A 19,938-nucleotide genomic window follows, 5' to 3' on the forward strand; every position below is an offset into this window, starting at 1 on the left:
CTAGGACCTTCCCAAGGAGGGAGAGGCCTGGGGGTTGCTTGGAGAACTGTCAGAGAGGCGTGAAGGAGGAGGGCTGTAGGTCTTGAACCAGGGAGCCCTGTATCTGATCCTAATGGTGCAGCTTATCTAGTCGTGTGTGTGTCAGCCAGGAAGTGGGCACACCTGCCTCACTGGAGGTGAGGGTTTTATGACGCCTATAAACCTGAGTTATCAGTGTTATCAGAATCACTTTATTGGCCTCCTAAACCTTAAAAGGGACCTGCCCACTGCCCTGGAGAAGAGATCTTGCAGGTGATGGTTGCTGTGAGGGTTGTAATCTCAGTGAGCTCTTGTCCCGAACATCTGGATCTGATAGCTTGCCTTGGCAGTTCGTGCCTTGTGAGAGTAATCACGGGACAGGTGTCGTGCTGGTGGGCACTGCGGTCTGGGGGACCCTGAGAAGGTGCATGGACGTTACTTAGCCCAGCAGCTGGGCGCGCAGTCAGTTGTTACTGATGATAACAGAGAAGTGTTCCGCACGTGTGCCCCAGGGGAGCAAATCCAAGGCTTGATCCTCTTCTGGAGTCTGTCTTAGTTGCCTTTACAACCATCCCCTTTCTCTGGGCTCCCAGGAAGCGCTCTGGGGTCCACGGGGCCAGTGCTCTCTCCAGGAGGGTCCGGTCACTTGTGGGTTTGTGGGTGGGGGCGCGGGCGAGCATCAGGCAGTCACGCGTGGCTTGGGGAATGACCGACTGGGGAGCTCTCTGGGACCCCCCTGAGGCACACGCAGTGGTAGCAGTTCTCCGGGTGGGCAGTGATGGGCAAATCCTCTCTGAAGAATGGGAAGTCTGAAAGCACCAGGGCAGCCTGAGGGGTCTGACCAACTTCCTGTGTGCTCAGGTTCCTGGGGACCTGGGGTCTAGACGTGAGGGGTCGCTGTGGGTGGAGGCCTGGCCTCCGGTGTGGGCTGGGAGAGCTCCGTGTGCTGCAGGCCGCGGACCCCAGAGGCCCCTGAGTGCCAGAGCCACCCGGGGCACCCAGCCCGGCTGCAGGCTGGTGGGCCAGCTCCTTCACACGTGGGCGGTGGGCGGCCCAGTCGGCTCTCCTCGTCCGACGACGTCATTGGGCAGCGGTTTCGGGTAGGAGAGGTTCCTGGGGCTGCGCTGGCTGCTTCTAGGAGAGCGTGTGATCTCAGTGGAAACCCAGTCCGCCTGGTAGCCGGGGGGCTCCTGGGCTTGGGTCCAGATGACGGCATGACTGTCCACCCGGTTTTGGGAGCGGGACCATGGCCTGGAAGCCGTAATGCACCGGAGTCTCTCTTTCCTCTTGGCCTTCTGTTCTGGTGGGCTTTCTGTGCCACCTGATGGAACGCTGGAGGACTGTGTATGCGTGTGTGTGCGTGGGGGGTGGGGTGGCACCTCTGCCCCGTAGCACCTGTCTCATTGGGTCTTTCTCCCTGGTCAGGAGCAGCTGTACAAAATGCAGCACTGGCAGCCGATGTACCCTCCGCCCTCCCACCCACAGCGCACCTTCTACCCACACCACCCCCAGATGCTGGGCTTCGACCCCAGGTGGATGATGATGCCCTCCTACATGGACCCACGGATCACGCCCACTCGGACCCCGGTGGACTTCTACCCGTCGGCCCTGCATCCCTCAGGTAAGCCCCGGGGGCTAGCGGGCCACCGCGCAGAGTGGCGATGGGGGTGCTGCCTCAGGCGTTCGAGCCACCGGGTTCTCGTCTCACAGGGCCGATCTGAGTCTTGCGCGTCTGCAGAATGCGAGGGTTTATACGCTAACAGCGACTGTCAGTCTTTGGGCAGAATCTTTAAAATCGTGCATTATCAGCGTCTTTAATTAACTTTATCTCCTGGGCTCTCGTTCCTCTCTCTCTGCTCTTTCTGTCATTCTTACTGTTCTTCGTGCCTCCTCTGTTTACCCCCTCGCTTAGTCTTCCCCAAGGTTTATCTAATGCCATTTTTAAAAAGCAGCTTTTGGGTTTCTTAATTCCTCTATTTTATCTTTTTTTTCCCCTCCATTAATTTCTGCTTTTTTTCTCATTTCCTTCAAAATTATTTTCCTTTTCTAACTGTTTTGGATGCTCAGGTTGTTAATTTTTAACTTTTCTGATGTAAATACTTGTTACCTGAGCTGTGAGCTCCTGTGAGTGTTAGATACAGGACTTTTATCGTTGTGCAGTTCTAAACGTTAGTCTGATTTTGATTTTTTTTTTTATTATTTTTTAATGGTATGTTGTAAATTTTTCACATATGTAGGAGTTTAAGATTATCCTTATGGTGTGAGTTTGTATTCTTCGTGGTCAGATAATGCGGTCTGTATGATAGACTGGGGTCAGCAAACTTCTGTAAATGCCAGGAAGTGGATATTTTAAGCTTGCAGAGTAGCTGCTCCGTTTTGCTGTTGTAGAGCAGACACAGCCATAGACGATGGTAAGGGACAAGGCACGGTCACTTTCCAGGACAGCTATCTCTAGAGCAGGCGGCGGGTCAGATTTCTCTCAAGGGCTGCCAGCTGGGCCCCAGTCCAGGCGGCCTGACGTTCGTTGAAATTTTCTTTGTAGACTGTAACATGGTCTTTTTTTTTTTTTTTAACATTCCATGTTTACTTGAAAAGAATAGATGTTCCCTAATTGGAGGTAGTCCGTTAAATTGAGCTTGCTAATTGTGCTCTGCGAATATCTGTCCCATCATCCATTGCAATTTTTATGCCCTTGATCCATTGCCGAGCGGTGTGTCGAGATGTCGCACCTGGCGAGCCCGCTGTGTTGGCCTTGTCTGGGGGTGCTCCTTCGTTGTGTTGGCCTTGTCTGGGGGTGCTCCTTCGTTGTGTCGGCCTTGTCTGGGGGTGCTCCTTCGTTCCCATGGACTGCTGCTGCCTTTAACATTTACTTGTCTGACGGCAATGTCATCCCAGTTTTCTTTTGATTAGTGATCGTTTGGTATCCTTCTTCCAGCTTTTTACCATCAGCCTCTCTAAGCCCATTTTTGGGGAGTATATCTTTGTATGTGCAAGCTGCGTGTGGTCTCACCTGCTCTGAAAGTCTGTGACTTTATTGCCAGAGCTGATCCCTGTAGAATTACTACGAGTATGAAGTTTGAGTTTCTTACCCTCCTGTTTTATGCTTTCTGTTTAATTCTCTTTTCTGTGCTTCTTTTTCTTATCAAATTTCCCATTTTTTAATTGTTTTTCTTCTATATTCTTTTCTATCTTAGTGTGGTTACTTTAAATTTTGACATGTGCCCTTGACTTCTTATTAGCAAAGGCTAATCAAGGTGTTTGCTCACCCTTCACCTGAACTCTGTTACCCCTCATCAGTTTCACCTGTGGCTTCTGCTGAGACTTGTTCTTGCCTGTTCTCATGCCCACTGATGAATCGTTAATGTTTTTGTTGTTTTATCCATCTATGCTTGTTCATATTTGCCTGTATGTTTATTAGTTTCTTTGCTGCTTTACCCTTCTTGCATCTTTTTCCTTCTGAGTTCAGTTTACTTCTTCATGACATACATACGTCTATCGAATCCTCCAGAAAGTTTTTTGGCAGTAGATTGCCTGAAACAGTCTCATGTCACCCTTTCTCTTGAATGGCAGTGTAGCTAGCTGCAGAAGTCTCAGTTGGCAGCTACGTTCAGCCCGTACAGATGATGTTGCATCTTCTCTGGCTCCTGTTGCTGCTGAAAGTCTGCATTACATCGGAATCCACTCTGTCTTCTCTGGCTGCTTTTAAGGTCTCCCCTTTGTCTTTGATCTCTGCAGCTCTGTCTGGATGTGCTGTGTCTACATGCACATCTGCATCTGTTCTGACTTCGTTCTGCCTGGAACTCGGTGCTCGACCTAAGAGTGTATGTCTTTAATTACTTCTGGAAAATTCTCTTAATTGTTGATCTAAATGTTGCCTTTGTATCCTTTCTTTCCAGGACTCCCACTTGGATTATTTTGTACCTTCTCAGTCTGTCTTCCAAGTCTCTTAAATACATGAGAGGTTATTTCAGTGGCGCCTTCTGAGAAAATGCCTCAGAACTGTCTCCAGTTCAGTTTTCTCTCCAGCCGTGTTTAATCTGCCTTTTTTTGAACTGTACAATGAGTTTTTAATTTTTATGACACTTATCACTAGAATTTTTTCCTCAATCCTATTATTTTGAGAGGGTCATGCTTTTTAAAAATTCTTTTATACTTTTTGATCATTTAAAACATAGTTTTCTGGTGTTGAACAGATCATTCTATCATTTGAAGTTCTTGGGGTGGCGTCTAATCCTGTGGGCTTGCCGGGGACTCCTGCAGGCTTGCTCCCCACACGTGTTTGGGTAGTGTCGGACTGCAAGTTCATCTTTCACAGAGCTCTGTTTGTAGTGGAGATCTGGTGTGGCCTGGGCTGAGCATGTTCCTCCAGGGTTCTGCCAGCTTAGAACCACCTTTCATTTCACTGGGGGTTTCTGGACCAGTCGGGGACTTCAAGTCTGAACTCCCCTCTCCCCAGAATCCATATGAAAGCTGGCATGTGGCTATAGATTCCTGGGGAGGGACTGTTTTTCCTTACCCTGGCCTGGGCTAAGACACAAATTTAATCGTTCCCTGTACGAAAGAGCATGTGCTTTTCAAATCCGCTTTTGAGGAGGACCTGACCCTTCGAGGGTCTTGGTTTTAAGCAGCATCTGTCTTGTGTGGGAAAGCCCTACCCCCTGTCCTGTGGGGGCATTGAAGGCTGAGCCCGCAGGTTAGGAAGACTGACAGGTGTGTCCCCCTTCTCCGCTTCAGGAGGTACCAGCTCAGGGTCAGGCCTGTGGCTGGGGTTCGAGCTCCCTGGGGGGTTCTAGTTTTCTAGGGGAGACATAGCTCTGCAAGTGAGTGAGTGATATGTTCTATCCAGCATGTTTGTGGCGGGACGGTTTTCGGGTAATAGGGCTCTGCCATGTTGCCAAAACGGAGCTGATGTATAATGTGAGTAGTTTAGCTGCCTATCTCATAAACAGTCCTTGAGAAAAGGTGTGTGATTTGAGGGTTCTAGAGAGGGTCCCCACCACCTCTGGCGTCACCTGTCAGCATTTACACAGAGCACCACACACTTCAAGTGCAGCTTAAAACCGCCGGCCTGGTGCAGAGCCGCTTTCCAGCCAGATTACCTCAGTTTAAAAACGAGCTTGACAGCAGCTTTGGCTACTGATGAGCCTTGTTAAGAAACTATGAAAAATCAGATCATCTTTCTCCACAGACTGAGGCCCAGGGGGACCTTTGCTATCATCTGCCCCAGGCCACCCGAGTATGTGAGAGTCGTGAACAGCTGGTTTAGCAGTGGTAGGACAGAGATGCCACCTTTATCCTAAACTCCTCGGGCCACTTTGTCATCAACTGTGCTTTGCCACCCACCCGCCATTCCCGTACAAAATCGTGGAGTGGAGTGTTGCTTTCGATCCTAGGGTTAGAGATGAAAGGAACTAAAGCCAGAATCCCTTTGCAAACCTCGAAGCGGGTAAACGCCAGCTCGTTACTCCAGGTAGGCGCGTCTTCCTCGTGCCTGCAGACACCTTCAGGCGTCTGCTCACACAGGGTCGTGTTGCTGACTGACGGGCCCCTCCTCCTGCCGACGTCCGTGAACTCTCTAGATTGCTGTCCCCAGTTCCATTTCCTGGTTTCATGTGCCCTCCAACACAGGGCTGCTTGAACCAGAAGCTCAGATTGGACTCGCAGGCCAGGAACAGGTCTTTCCACAGCTCAGATTGCGTGGGATGCCTTCGGGGATCTGTGGCCAGAAAAGCTCGAGATCCCAGCATTGCTAGGCCGGTGGGGTGCCGTGTCCACATGGTGGTCGCAGGGGTGACTGTTGTCTCCTTTGGGCCTTTGGTCGACCCTGAGATTGGAGCCTGGCTCTCTGACAGGATGACATAATTGAGTCCTTTCCTTCCCCAGGACTGATGAAGCCCATGATGCCCCAGGATTCCCTCTGTGGGACCGGCTGTCGCTCTGAGGATCAGAGTCGTGTGCCCCCACTGCAAGAGAGAAAAGTGACTGCCATCGACCCAGCTCCTGTGTGGAGCCCCGAGGGCTACATGGCGTTGCAGAGCAAGAGCTACTCGCTTCCCCACCCGAAGTCCAGCGACGCTTTGGCCATGGACATGCACGTCAGGTGAGACAGACGTGGTCATGGTGGCCGCGCCCAAAGGAAGACTCCTGGTCCCGAGTCCCGCCACTCCACTCAGGGCTGCCCCAGGGGACACCACCCGAGGGAGAGGGGCGTGTGTGAGGGATGCCAGTGCGCTCTGGGAGGGGAGTGTGACGTGGACTGCTGGAATGCTTTCGTGTGACAGGTGCTTATCTGATGGCAGGACTGAAGGCCGGGGAGCAATCCTGGGCCAAAGGCATCGCTGAACTGTGGGCAGGGTGAGAGGGTGGGGCCTCCCGGGGCAGGTGGGGTTGAGCACGTGGGTCCTGGCTCCTTCCTGTGAAAGCAAAGCAAGCTGGCCCGGCGCCCCAGACCTCGCGGACTCCCAGGCTCCGACTCGTTCGAACCAGAGGATCCCCAGCCACCCCGTGTCCCGGTGGCTCGCTGAGTCCCCCAGCAGCCTCCGCGCTCTTGACGCCCGGACTCCAGGGCCGCCGACCCGTCCACGGCCCAGCCACTGAGACCTGTGTAAAGATAGACGAAATGTTGGTGCTTATGTTTTTGGTTTTTTTCCTTTTTCTTTTTTATTTTTTTTTTTTTTTTTTTTTTTTTTTTTTTTTACATTTTTTTCTTTTTAAAACTAAGCTCTGTGTTCAACATGGAAAATAGGAACCAGGCTCAAATCACATTGACTGCTTTTTCTGGTTCCTTTTCAGGAATGAAAGCTCTTACCCTGCCTCACCCGGAAGGTCAGGGGGCGTTTTAAGTGCCCAGCGTGGTCTTGAGGACAGAGGGGAGGAGCACTTGAGTGCCTTTGACAAGAAGGCCCCAGCAGACTTTGACAGCTGTGTCTCCTCTCAAAGAATAGGCCAGGAGCTTTTGTTTCCACCCCAAGAAAATGTACAGGAAGCAGGTGCTCCTGGGGGTCACGCCCCTAACCTCAGGTGTTCCCCGCTGGAGCCCGGCTTTGCCCCTGCAGAGAAAACGCCAGAATATAGCAGCTGGGACGTTGGCCACCAGCCCAAGGCCACCGAGACAGCCGGCAGCGTGGAGAAGGAGGCGCCCCAGGAGGAGCCGTCCTTTAACGTCTCCTCCTGGGAGAAGGAGGTGGGGACCGGCCAGCAGCCACCCTTGCAGCCCGAGTGGGCTCCTGAGCCCCGGGGCCCCAGCAGCCAGCAGCAGGAGCAGGGTGGCAGGACCCGGCGGTCGGGGCCCATCAAGAAGCCTGTCCTCAAAGCCCTGAAGGTGGAGGACAAGGATAAGGAACCGGGGAAGAGTAAGCGGGAGCTGGGGGAGGAGCGCACCCACCTGGCCGAGGAGACGGCCCCCCCCAGTCAGCAGGCCGGAAAGGACGAGGACGAGGATGAGGAAAACGACCCCACGCTGGCCAACGCTGCCCCCGCCGCCTCGGAGGGCCAGGCCTCGGCCCGTGCTCGTTTGGGCCGCGAGGCCAGCAAGTCAGAAGAGGACGAGAAGGCCGACAGGGCCTGGGAGACCAGACCGCCCCGGGAGTCCAGTGACACGCCCCCAACAAAGAGGAATAACTGGATCTTCATCGACGAGGAGCAGGCCTTCGGGGGCAGAGGGCAGCCCCGGGGCCGCAGCCGCGGCTTCCGAGAGTTCACGTTTCGAGGCCGGCCTGCTGGCGGCAGCGGCCCCGGCATCTGCGCAGGGGGCGTCCTCGGGGTGCGGGGCATCTACACCAACAGCCAGCGGGGCGGCCGGGGCCGGGGGCTGCGGGAGCCCGGCCAGCCGGAGGACTTCCCCAGGGCCCGGCCGCGGCGCCGCATCGCCAGCGAGGCCCACAGCGAGGGCTCTGAGTGCGAGGAGCTCCCCAAGCGGCGTCGGCAGAGGGCCACGGAGGGCGGCCTCGGGGGGCCGCCGCCAGACCGAGAGGAGGGCGCCCCGAAGAGAGGTGACTTCAAGGACTCCTGGCGGTCCAACAGGGTGTACCCCGAGGAGCATGGCGGTCCGGACACGAAGAACCGAGGCCCGCGGGCCTTTGGCCGCGCCCTGCCGCCCCGGCTGAGCAACAGCGGCTACGGGCGGCGGGCCTCAGTGCCCCGGGAGCCGGCCCCCTGGCAGAGCAAGAGCCCGGGCGGCTGCTGGCACGAGTGTGGCCCTGCTGACGCCTGCGGTCCCCGGCGACCCGCGGACAGAGACCCCGTCCCCGATGCCTGCCGACACCCCGACCCGTGTGGCGCCCGGGCCTTCGAGGCTGGCCGCGTGGAGGACAAGAGGCCCTTCTTCCAGGACGAGCACGCGGCGGACACGGACAACGTAGACAGCCGGCCCTTCCGGAGGCGGCGCCCGCCGCGCCAGGACAAACCCCCGCGCTTCAGGCGCCTCCGGCAGGAGCGGGAGGCCGTGGGCCTCTGGGGCCCCGAGGACGAGCCCCGCCTGCTGGCCGCGCAGTGGCCGGCCAGGTCCAGGCTCTGTGCGGGGGACAAGAGCGTCCCCGGGGGCCGCAGGTCCCCGGAGCTCTCCTGCCAGAACTCCTCCGACCACGCCAACGAGGAGTGGGAGACGGCCTCCGAGAGCAGCGACTTCAGCGAGCGGCGGGCGCGGCGGGACGGCCCCGGGGCCGAGCCCGGCCCCCAGGGCGACGGCAGCCTGCCCGGGGCCGGGGCCGGGGAGAAGAAGGAGCTGGCCAAGAGGAGCTTCTCCAGCCAGAGACCCCTGGTGGACAGACAGAGCCGGAAGCTGGAGCCGGGAGGGTTTGGGGAGAAGTCTGGGAGGCCAGGTGGTGGTGACGCTTCTCCCCGTTACGAGAGCCAGCAGAACGGGACGCCTTTGAAAGCCAAAAGGTAAAACGAAAGCAAAGCCCAGGTTCTCTTGTCGCTGTCGTTCTGTCATCCGGCCAGTTTTCCAAGCCGCACTTCATGCATGCCTGTCCCACCACGTGCCAAGGGCCCCTGACCCCCTGCTCCAGAAGGGCGACTGCCCGGCAGGCCATTGTGTGTGAGCGTCTCCATCACCTGCCCGTGCACCGCTTGTCTGCTTCTCTGTGGCGTCCTGTTCTTGTGGCCTGAAAACTAAGACTAGAGTCATCCCTACAGCGGTCCTCTGACGGTGGCTGCTCTAGCATCTGTCCCAAGCGTTCTGCCTTCACGTGTGCCCTGGAGTCCTGCCGAGGGGCCACTGTAGCAAGAGGTGTTCCCTGTGCCCGGTGCGCACCGGCCAGCCCATCGGATGCCTCTGCTTCGGGGCTGCCGCCGGGCAGCGTCCCACTGGGGCATTGCTGCTGGCCGCCCTGCCCCCTCTTCCCCGACGGGAGGAGGTAGGGCACTGCCTCAGGGACTGCCACCGCGTGTGGTCAGAGCCAGGCAGCAGCAGGGGTGGGCTCGGCTGCCTGAGGCCTAGTGAGCGTCTCTTGCCTGGAAGTAGAGGCTCTGGGGTGGGTGGTCTGTGCTCTATGTCGGCTCATCGCCCGCGGGCGGCCCGGCACCGGGGAAGAGGGCCGTATGCAGGGGGTGGCCGGTGGAGCCGGCGTTCCTGACCACACACGGGCCACAGCTCACGTGCCGAGGAAGTCTGCTTCCCGCCTCCTTTCCTTCTCAGAGTCCAGGGCACAGAGCACAGAAACCTGGGGTGTAATTAAGTCTTCCCCGAAGAAGGAGCCTCAGGAGAACACAGGATACTTCTAGGTGCCGGTCCAATTTAGCTTTCCAGGACGCACGTGCCGAGACTTGGCTGTGCTGCTCATTTCTGCCCCAAGAGCCGGGTGGTAGGGCGAGGCCTCGGCTCCGTGCTGGCTGGCCCGTGCGACAGGAGCAGAGAGACGTCTGCATGGTTCCAAGCGTGCCCCTTTTCTCTCTCCCTGCTGGAGCCCCGCTGGGCTTGGCACACTGGGGCAGAGAATAGAAGCTCAGAGCTCTGGACCGGGGTTGGGGAAGAGCGGCTTTAGGACAGCTCTCTGGGAGCAGGGAGTGGGGGGCCTTGCATGTGGGTCTGCACACGACACACTGCTGCCGGACGAGACAGTGGAAGGACGTGGGTGCAGATCAGGGCGCATGCAGTGCGCAGTTCAAGAATGGCGTGTCTTATTGGTGTACCAGATCCAGGGGTGTGCATGTGTGTGTGGTGTGCAGATCAGGGTGCGTGTGGAGTGGCGATGTGCAGTTCAGAGCATGGGTGTGCAAAGTTCAGAGGCGTGTGCGTGTGGTGTGCAGATCAGGGCGCATGCAGCGTGCAGTTCAGGGCGTGTGTGCGTGTGGTGCGCGCTCATGTGGTTGTCCCTTTTCTCTCCCCAGCCTGTGGTCACTTCTGAGCTAACGTGGTTCTTCTTCCTTTAAGGTCCCCCGACGAGGCTTTGCCAGGAGGTCTTGGCTGCAGCAGCGAGAGCAGCCCCTATGCCCTGGAGCTGGCAGCCCACACCACCGCGGACATCCCGGATGCCTCGTGCGAGAAGGCGGAAAAGGAGGCCAAGCTGGCCGCCCAGAGGGCGAGCGAGCAGGGAGAGACCATGGCACAGTTCGATCTGAGCTACGGAAGTAAGTCTCGCCTCAGCCCTTCGGGGTTTGGGAGGGCCCAGGCGAAACCCGCCCGTGGGCTCTGTGGCTGCTGGGCCAGGCCCCGGCCACGGTGCCGAGCGGAGCAGACGCGGCTCCTGCCCTCATGTTGCTCGCAGCCTTGCCGAACCCATAACGGCCCTGCCGTGCCCCGGTCTTAAAGAGGGGGAACCCGCGGCCCAGAGCGGTTGACCGGTTTGTTCAGGGTCACGTGGCTGTTTGGGGGAAGCGCGTCTGTGTCCAGAGGCGCCTCTCCACTGGGGTGTTGCTGAGGTCTTTGGGTTCGAGGTGACAGTGTGTTAGACGGCGTGACAGAACAGCGTGGAAGTCACAGCCAGCTTCCGTGGGCGCCGTCGGACGCGGCTGTCGGAGGCTCGACCCCCGGCACCGCCGCCAGCCTTCGGAGCTGAGCCGTCCTAGAAATCCAGCGACTGCAGGGTTGGGGGTTTTGGCTTCTGGTGAACGGAATACTGTTCCTTCTTGTGACATCTTGATTTAGATTCCATTATTGAGAATTGCGGGTCCAGCCCCGGAGAGGAGAGCGAGGCGGGCTCCGTGGTGGGCGAAGGTTTCATCCAAGTCCTGACCAAGAAGCAGCGCCGGCTACTGGAGGAGGAGAGGAGGCGGAAGGAGCAGGCGGTGCAGGTGAGGGGGCAGGGGGACCAGAGGGAGGGGCTGGAGGAGGAGGGGAGGCAGGAGGAGCAGGGCGTGCAGGTGGAGGGGGCAGGGGGCCAGAGGAGGGGCTGGGAGGAGGAGGGGCAGGCAGGAGGAGCAGCAGTCCCGGGACAAGGGGGCAGGGGCACCAGAGCCTGGGAGTGGAGCTGGGGTGGGAGGAGGAAGGGATCAGGTGGTGATTTGGGGGAGGGCGGAACCAGAGCCTGGGGAGTAGAGGAGAAGAGGTGGGAGGAACACGCTGTGCAGGTGAGGGGCAGGAGGTTGGGGCGAAGGCACGTGGATGAGGGACCAGAGCCGGGGGCTGACTCAGTTCTGAATTAAGCCTGGGAGAGAATGGACCGTTTATTAAGCACGTTGTCCCCAGCGCCCACCTGCTGCCCTGTGGGTGTAGATGCATCATCCTTGTTCTCAGGCGGGCCCTGCTGACATCTGGTTGGGCAGGGCACAAGCCTTTGACAGCCCTCAAGTCCACTCTCCTTCCACTGTGCCCTGGCCTGCGTGGGCTGAGATTTGTCACCCTGGGAGTAACGAGGGGCGGGGACGCTGGACTGAAACGGTGTCGGGCATTGCCCCGTTGTCGGAATTCGGATCACAGTCCGTCGGCCGTCGGCCTCCCTGGGTGGTTCGGTGGCACTGCAGTTCACGTGTGGTCAAGGATGAGCGTTAGGCACCTCTGGAGCAAGTTCTGGTGGTTCGGGGCCCTGATGCCTTTTCTGGGGGGAATTTGTTCTTTTACGTTGGTCTTTATCACCTTACTATTTTTCCTTAGGTGCCTGTGAAAGGTCGAGGTCTTTCCTCCCGCATCCCTCCTCGGTTTGCAAAAAAGCAGAACAGCTTGTGCCTGGAGCAGGGCGATGTGACCGTTCCTGGCAGCAGCCTGGGCACCGAGATCTGGGAGAGCAGCAGCCAAGGTGATGGGGGGGGTGTGGTCACAGTCTCAGGGTCTCATTTCTTGGGAACATCTTGCTTTTGGGGTCATGCGTGTGAGTGGAGTGTAACCTGTTTCCTGGCGTCCTCTGCTGAGCCAGTGTCAGACGTCACCGTAGCACTGTTCCCTGCTGGGACCCCTGAGCAGATGTCAGTTTTTCCCTGCGTAGAATTTGGTGGAAGAACAGAGCAGTCCATGTGTCCAGCACCCTGGAAGAGGACTGCCCCACACCCACCAGCTAAGGGCTCCTGGCTCATCCTTTCCTACTGCTTTGTAGACAAGCTGCAGATGCCTGCTGGGGAGGAGAGCAGGCGTCCAGGAGCTTTCCCATCTGTGTCCTGTGCCTTGGGCCAGCCCAGAAGGCAGGTCTGTCAGCACCTCCCTACATGCTCTCTTAGGCAGGCAGACTTGAGACCAGAGTAAGGGAACCTTGTTTTTTTGTTTGTTTGTTTTTGGGGTTTTGTTGTTGTTGTTGTTGTTTTTGGAAAATGTGTAAAAAAATTCATATCCAGTGCTAGTTTTCTGGTAACTTCATTTTAAAATACAAATTTTAATTGAGCAGATTCTTCTTGAATGCTCACTTTGGCAGGGCGCTGTGGGGTACACTGATGAATAAAACAGGAAAAGCACATGACACCTCTAGGGGGAGCATGGAGAAATCTTTATACAAAGCAGCCGAGGCTTTCAAAGTGAAGTGACTTGACCCCAGAGCCACATGACAAACACCCACGATTCGGGTTCTGGGCCTTGATTTTTTTTTTAGTTTTATCACATGGGCTGTCCTTACATTCCTGGTGAAAACTTTGGTTCTAACACGTCACTAAATAACATTGGAAAATATTTAACTCTGAAGGTAAAATGCTCTGTTAGCAAAATGTTACCAGTCAAATGGGTGCGTGCGTGCGGGGGCCCTGGGCATCGTGGCACAGGTGCCCAGAACCATCCCTCCCCCAGCACTCACCCCCCCCAACCCCCGCCGGCCTGGTTAAGCAGAGCGGACCGGACACAGGCATTGTCTTCTGAGGTCAGGCCTACCCCAGGTTCTGTCGTGCCTCACTGGTCGCTCAGACCAGAGGCCCAGGGATGGCTTCAGAGGGCCCTGGGATCTTCAAGTCACACGTGAAGTTTTGTGCACACGACACAGGGTCCGTGTCTCCTGTCAGAATCTCAGTGGTCTGTGAGATAAAAGCATCTGAGTAAGGGGGGCTTGGATCTGTGAGACTTTGTAGCAGCTGCTAGCTCGTTGAAATAAATAGTTGGCTGAAGTGATGGACAGCGTCATCGTAGCATGCCGAGACGGTGACGTGGAATTCTCGCGTGAGTGGATCAAAGTTGCTGGTGTGTTTGCCAGCGCATCCGATCAGTGAAGTGAGGAGAAACGCGTTTATCGAAGTCTGTCCGAGGATGTTGGAGGTGGGGGAAGCTGTCAGGCAGCTCCTGTGTGCCGTCTGTTCACTGGCGTGTCCCTGGCGGAGGCGGAGGCGGTCAGGGGACTCGGGTTTGCGTCAGTCGCGCCCGTGCTTGTCTCTCCTCTTGGACGTCCTGACGCGTCTCCCTTCCTCCGGCAGCGCTCCCTGTCCAGGCCTCCACCAGCGACTCCTGGACTAAGGCCGCCACTGCCTTCAACAGCACTGAGTCTGGCTCTGCCGAGGTGAGTGGCCGCTGTGCTGCTCCGTGCCGAGTGCGCGCTCACTGTCCATCCACGTGGCTGGCTCGTCCCCGGCCTGGGCCATACCCACGACCCACCCAGGCTTTCTCAGCTACGGCACTTGAGCCGGGACCAGAGACCATTTCCACAGGCCCTGGCTTGTCACTGGTCTTCAGTCTTGATCTTTCATCCGTGCGAGGTGCCCGTGTGAGAGGGAGGGGTGGATTACTGGGAACCTGCCTGTGCAGGGCGAGCTGTTGAGGGTCTCGCCTCCAAACCTGCGACAGTGGTCACTCCGTTTGGATGTGTTTGGCAGCGTCGGTCCAAGCCCACTGCGTATCCCTTGGTCATGAGCTCAGCGGGGTGGGTGCATTTGGCCATGCATCTTCAGGTGGCAGGTCGGGACCCGAGTCGAGATTAGGCTGCACGGCGCAGGTGGTTTGGGGGCGGTGCGTCTTGGTGCCACATGCAGTCAGCTTCCCGGGTGCTTGCACTGAGTCTGGGCCTCGGGCCTCTAACCCACCTTGCGCTTTGCAGCAGGGCTTTAAGAGCAGCCAGGGAGATAGTGGCGTTGACCTGAGCGCCGAGTCTCGGGAGTCGTCCGCCACCTCGTCACAGCGCAGCTCGCCGTACGGCACTCTGAAGCCGGAAGAGATGAACGGGCCCGGCCTGGAGCCCAAGGCCGACGGCCACAAGGAACAGGCTCAGAAGCAGCCTGAACCAAAGGTGACCGGGCAGCCCCATGCCCAGGGCTGGGGGCTGGCCAGAGGGAGGGGGGGCGTCGTCTTTTGTCCTCTGCCTCCATTCCCAGGCGCTTGGAAGCAGCAGGCTGGAGTCGATCTAGTCTGTGTGTCTCAGCTTCTCTGCTTTTCCATCCAGGATGCAGAGCAAAGCTCAGGACAGAGCAAGGAGCACAGACCGGGACCCATTGGCAACGAGCGTTCTCTGAAAAACAGGAAGGGCTCCGAGGGGGCCGAGAGGCTGCAAGGGGCCGGCGCGCCCCCCGTCAACGGGGTGGAGATTCACGTGGACGCCGTGCTGCCCGTGCCGCCCATCGAATTTGGCGTCAGTCCGAAAGTGAGGCTCGGCTTTGTTTCCTGTCTTCTTGTTTCAGATTTTCTTTTTTGCGTTTGGAGGAGGAGGAGGGGCTTAGACAGGGTTTGTCCTCCAGAAAGAGCAAGGAGGTGGGAGACGAGCAGTGTTCAGGGGAGCATGTCAGCGGGCAGTCGGGGACGGGGAGGTGCTGCTGGTGAGCTGCCTTCTAGATTCCTGCCGACAGCAGCCAGGCTCTCAGGCCGAGCAGGCCTGATCTTCACTCTGTCGGGCTGGGCGGTGGGCGGTGGGCAGTGGGCAGTGGGCACGAGCAGGGAGAGAGGGTAAGGGGAGGGTCGTTTGTGTGCCGCTGGGGAACGCGTGATCGTGTTGCTCACGTGAACGCTGCTCAGCGGATTTTTCGAGTCCTCGAGAAGATGAACGTGTGTCTCTGAGAGGTGAGCCAGGAGGTTTCAGTGGGCTCTTCCCTTGTTTTCAGGACTCCGACTTCAGCTTGCCGCCTGGTTCCACCCCTGGTCCCGCGGGGAATCCAGTTGTCAAGCTGCAGGACGCCTTGGCCAGTAATGTGAGTCTGGTCTTCTGCCCCAGCTCTGTTGTCCCCGTTGACAGCCTGGGAGAAGAGCCCCGTGCGGCGCCCACAGCTGTCCCCACTTTGGGGTTGGGCAGACCTGGGCTCGAGTCAGGACGCGGTTCCCAGTTACTTACACGTCTTCTGATAACCTGTTCAGATGTCCCATTCCCGTTTTGTGGTCTTAGAATGGGATGATGTAATTTTTAAGATTTGGTTTATTTGGCACTCTTCGATTTTGTGTTCTTCCAAGGTCCGTGGTCACGTGTTGGAGAATGCTGGGCTAAGCTCCTTTGCTCTGGGGTTTCTCTGAACCCCTGCACACCGCTGGTGGGCAGAACGCGTCCACGGGGGAGGGCCTAGTCGTCGCGTTCCCCAGCACGTTACCAGGGACCTGTTTTTCACAGTCTCCTGGAGGTCTCCAAGCCCGGTAGTGCTGTCTGCGTGCTGGCAGTGAGGCGTTGGTGTGACACATACACAGCTGCCCATGCTGCAGGGCTCAGGCTGCGGGTGTGGAGGTGGCTCCTCCACGGACTTTCCTGTGCAGGGAACTGACGGAGGCTGCCGTGAGGAGACAAACTGGTCTCGGCAGCCAGCAGCTTCGTCTTGGTGGTCTTAAGTGCATATGAACAAAAAGGTGTTTTGTGACACGTCTTGCTTCTCTATGCCTGTTGGCGCTCCATGGTTCCCTGTCCGCCCCCCCGCCCCCAGGCCGGGTTAACGCAGAGTATTCCCATCCTCCGCCGGGATCACCACATCCAGAGGGCCATCGGCCTCTCCCCGATGTCCTTCCCCACTGCCGACCTCACTCTGAAGGTAACGCCAGCCCCGTCCCCTCGGCCTAGGTTGTGCCGCCCCCGCCTCCTGCGGTACCTTCCCTCACCGCTCCTTCGCTTCCGCAGATGGAGTCCGCACGCAAGGCCTGGGAGAACTCACCCAGTCTGCCGGAGCAGAGCTCGCCCGGAGGCGCTGGCTCGGGCATCCAGCCCCCGTCCTCTGTGGGCGCCTCCAGCGGGGTCAGCTACAGCTCCTTCGGCGGCGTGTCCATGCCGCCCATGCCTGTGGCCTCCGTGGCACCTTCCGCTTCTCTACCAGGTATCTCCCCCACAGCCGGCTCGGGGAGCCGCCTCTCAGGCGTGGGGCTGAGCCCTGGACACCTCGTTAGGAGTCTGTGCCCGTGGGGTGTTTCTGGGCTGGGTGCTTATGGGTTCTCCCGTGCCGCAGGCAGAGTCTGTGCCCTGGTGTTTTTTCTGGAGCTGGGTGCTTATGGTGTGGCCAGTGTCCTGTCTGGGCTTCTGGTGCTTATGGGTTCCTCCCCGTCATAGGCAGAGTCTGTGCCCGTGGGTGTTTCTGGGCTGGGTGCTTATGGGTTCTCCCGTGCCGCAGGTAGCTCATACTTCCTGCTTCCCTGCTTTCCGTCTTCCCTGTTCTGGGGAGCAGAGCCTCGGGGCTGGCGAGGCGCCTCCCGCCTCCCGGAGAGAGGAGCAAGCAGAGACTTGGCTTTCAGTCTGACTCTGGGCACGCGCAGGGGCCGTGTCGCCTCCGGCCAGTGAGCAGCTCGGCTCTGAGGCCTGGCCCCCTGCTGTGTGAAGCAGGCCGGGTGAGATGATGGCATAGCCTCACCCACAAGAGGAGGCCTCACCTGGAAAGTGCTTTGTGTCAGCTGAACCCCCGAGTCAGTGGCGGCCACGTTCACCCTTACTGTCCCCGTCTTCGTTACTGTGTTGGCACCTGAGAATAGAGGCTGGGGGATTCGAGGGCCCGGCTGCCCAAGTCTCAGTGATGCAGTTCCAATAGATCCTTCTGACCCTGCACTGTGGACTCTATAGCAGGGAGATGAAGAGGGACGTGACTGAGAGACCACGGCGGCCCTCGCTTCCAGGGCCACCCTCTTCCTGGGCCCGTGCCGCGGCCTGTCCAGGTTCCCTGCTGGGGAGCCAGGGTGTCGTCAGTGGGCCTGGTGCTGCAGGAGCACAGGGCCCACAGACCTGATCGTCTTGTGTCTCCTTGGATTCTGTCTCTAGGCAACCACCTGCCGCCCCTCTACCTGGATGGCCATGTGTTTGCAAGTCAGCCCCGGCTGGTTCCTCAAACGATACCTCAGCAGCAGAGTTACCAACAGGTGATGACAGCAAGCCAGGTGGGCCGGTGGGGCAGGGGGGATGCGGCACATGGCACAGTTACTTTCTTTGTTTATTTGTCATCCGTCTCATTTCCTGTGTCCCTCACACATACTGCCCAGCACCTGGCACATCATGGCAGCCATTAAACGTTTGTTGAGTGAATAAACGGGAGACGAGGAAGAGGAACGGAGCTCAGCACTCCAGGCTTTGCTTAGCTTTCCTTTCTCAGCGTTCTCCTTCCCTGGGGCCTAGCTGGGGGATTCGCTGAGATGGAATTCTCTTTGGTGATCAGGTACCCTTCTGATGAAGAGAAGAAAGGCCTAGACTCCCAGGCATGGATGCGTTAGAAAGAGGTAGTTTTAGAAACAAGCAGGTACTTGTTTTCATGCAGGATTGGCATATTTACTGTGCTGCAAGGGGATGATTTCCGGAGGCCTCCCTTTGGAAATTGGTGTAGGGCCTTCCGAATGGTCCAGCACCCCCAGACTTGTGTGCCTGCTCAGACCGGGACAGTGGAGCTCTTAGCAGGGGCGCTGCCGGGAGTGCAGACTCGGACGAGAGGACAGAGGGCTCGGCCTGTCCTGATCTCTTTCTGAACACGTGTGTGACTGTGATGCTGTTCAGCAGCGTTTTGGTTTTCGTATAACCGGAGCAGACCGCGTGTGTGCGCACGTGCGCTGTCCGCCACCGTCGCGTGTCTGAAACCCACCTGTGGACGTGCGTAGCCAGGCTTCGTCCTCGCTGCTGTGCAGGACCCAGCAGAGGGGTGCGCCGCGCTGCGGGCTCGCTACCCGTGTTCTGCTTTTTCCCAAGAGCACAGGAAGGACACGCTTGAATTTGCATTTTGGGCAGTGTTCCAGTTGCCACATGGAGAGGAGCTGGGGAGCGGGGTCGGGGAGGAGGGGGACAACCTGGAGGCCCCGCAGTTACCTGCTTGGCTCCCCGACAGGCCGCCGCTGCCCAGCAGATCCCGCTGTCCCTTCACACGTCACTGCAGGCTCCCGCCCAGCTGGGGCTGAGGGGCGGGCTCCCCGCCTCCCAGTCACAGGAGATCTTCAGCTCCTTGCAGCCCTTCAGGTGAGGTGGGGGGACCGAGGAGCCAGCAGCTCACAGCCGGAGGTCCAGGCCTGTGTGACCTGTGACCGGTGCGCTTTGTCCTGCCGCTGCTCCTCACTTCTCCGCTTTGGGGCGGGGGTGGGGCAGTTAGTTACTTAACAGTTCTTAATAACTGCGCTTCAGGAGAGCCAGGGGGCCTGACCCATCCATGCCAGGCCGTGGTTTTCTCTCCACCTCATCCTGCCCCTTCCCCTGCTTCTCTGACCTCTGCCCTCCCCACGCCTCCCTCCTTCCACTGCCTTCGGTCTTCTCTTCCAGTGTGTCTGACGTCCGTGCTTTTGGCATCACGTGGGTTTTCCTGTGCTTTATACATCTCGGATGTGTTTAATCCAGTGATGCTCAAACCGTGGTCCCTAGACCCATAGCATCGGCAACATCTAGGAGGTGGTTATAAATGCACGTTCTCAGGCTCCCTCCGAGACCTTCTCAGTCAGAAACTAGAGGTGGGGCCAGCAGCGTGTTTCCAAAAGCCCTCTGGGAGTTCTGTTGCAGGCCCGAGTTTGAGATCTGCTGGTGTACCCACGCACCTGACCCCCGACTGTCTGGCTGGCTTTTGCAGATCTCAGGTGTACATGCACCCCAGCCTGTCACCGCCCAGCACCATGATCCTCTCAGGAGGCACAGCCTTGAAGCCTCCGTACTCGGCGTTCCCTGGCATACAGCCCTTGGAGATGGTGAAGCCCCAGGCCGGCTCACCCTACCAGCCCTTGAGCGGAAACCAGGCCCTGGTCTACGAGAGCCAGCTCAGTCAGGCCGCCAGTCTGGGCGCCTCCCAGATGTTGGACTCCCAGCTCCCACAGGTCAGGAGTCGTTGCTCCCACCCCCGAGCTCTAGGCCTGGCTCCGTCATGACGGCCCTTCCCTTTTCTCCGCCACGTGACTGGTCCTTGGGCTGCTGGAGCCCGGGCCGGTGCTCAGCCTCTTCCGAACAGGGCTGTCACCTCTCTATCTCCGCAGCCCGGCTCCCCTAAGGGCACGCTCTCCTGCGGCCCCTCCCACCCTCGGATTGTGGGGCTTGGAGATGGGGAGAGTGTCTTGTCTGCAAACCCGCTGGTGCTTGCTGCCCAGTTTTCCTAGGAGTATGTCTTCTGGGCCTGAATTTGAGTCCAGCAGGCTGTCCACGTCCCGGCTCTAGCCTCTAGTACCTGAAACCTGACTTGTGCAAACGTCACGTCGAAAACGTTTTCTTCCTGGTCCTTTATTTTGTCCAGCCTATGTCATCC

General features: G+C 58.2%; 1 protein-coding gene and 1 non-coding gene across 14 annotated transcripts in view; both read left to right on the forward strand.

Annotated features, from left to right (window-relative positions):
• Positions 1 to 19,938, forward strand: part of PRRC2B (proline rich coiled-coil 2B) — a 77,539-nt gene that overhangs the window by 51,630 nt on the left and 5,971 nt on the right. For 6 of the 13 annotated variants that reach the window (XM_039862893.1, XM_039862889.1, XM_039862897.1 and 3 more), the window contains 15 exons: positions 1,444 to 1,639; positions 5,902 to 6,118; positions 6,811 to 8,901; positions 10,391 to 10,587; positions 11,105 to 11,250; positions 12,050 to 12,191; positions 13,777 to 13,859; positions 14,394 to 14,582; positions 14,736 to 14,933; positions 15,388 to 15,474; positions 16,189 to 16,293; positions 16,380 to 16,572; positions 17,502 to 17,617; positions 18,550 to 18,677; positions 19,276 to 19,516. In XM_039862893.1, the coding sequence (XP_039718827.1) occupies positions 1,444 to 1,639; positions 5,902 to 6,118; positions 6,811 to 8,901; positions 10,391 to 10,587; positions 11,105 to 11,250; positions 12,050 to 12,191; positions 13,777 to 13,859; positions 14,394 to 14,582; positions 14,736 to 14,933; positions 15,388 to 15,474; positions 16,189 to 16,293; positions 16,380 to 16,572; positions 17,502 to 17,617; positions 18,550 to 18,677; positions 19,276 to 19,516 (4,329 nt within the window). Of the gene's footprint in view, positions 1 to 1,443; positions 1,640 to 5,901; positions 6,119 to 6,810; positions 8,902 to 10,390; positions 10,588 to 11,104; positions 11,251 to 12,049; positions 12,192 to 13,776; positions 13,860 to 14,393; positions 14,583 to 14,735; positions 14,934 to 15,387; positions 15,475 to 16,188; positions 16,294 to 16,379; positions 16,573 to 17,501; positions 17,618 to 17,892; positions 17,954 to 18,549; positions 18,678 to 19,275; positions 19,517 to 19,938 lie in introns of those variants that run through there. The other 7 variants (XM_039862896.1, XM_039862898.1, XM_039862894.1 and 4 more) reach the window with 5 other exon arrangements.
• LOC120602769 (small nucleolar RNA SNORD62) lies at positions 17,252 to 17,337 on the forward strand. The gene has a single exon (XR_005652836.1). It is a non-coding gene; the product is annotated as a small nucleolar RNA SNORD62 (small nucleolar RNA).

Source organism: Pteropus medius, unplaced genomic scaffold, assembly GCF_902729225.1.
Source record: "Pteropus medius unplaced genomic scaffold, Ma_sr-lr_union100, whole genome shotgun sequence".
Classification (NCBI taxonomy): domain Eukaryota; kingdom Metazoa; phylum Chordata; class Mammalia; order Chiroptera; family Pteropodidae; genus Pteropus; species Pteropus medius.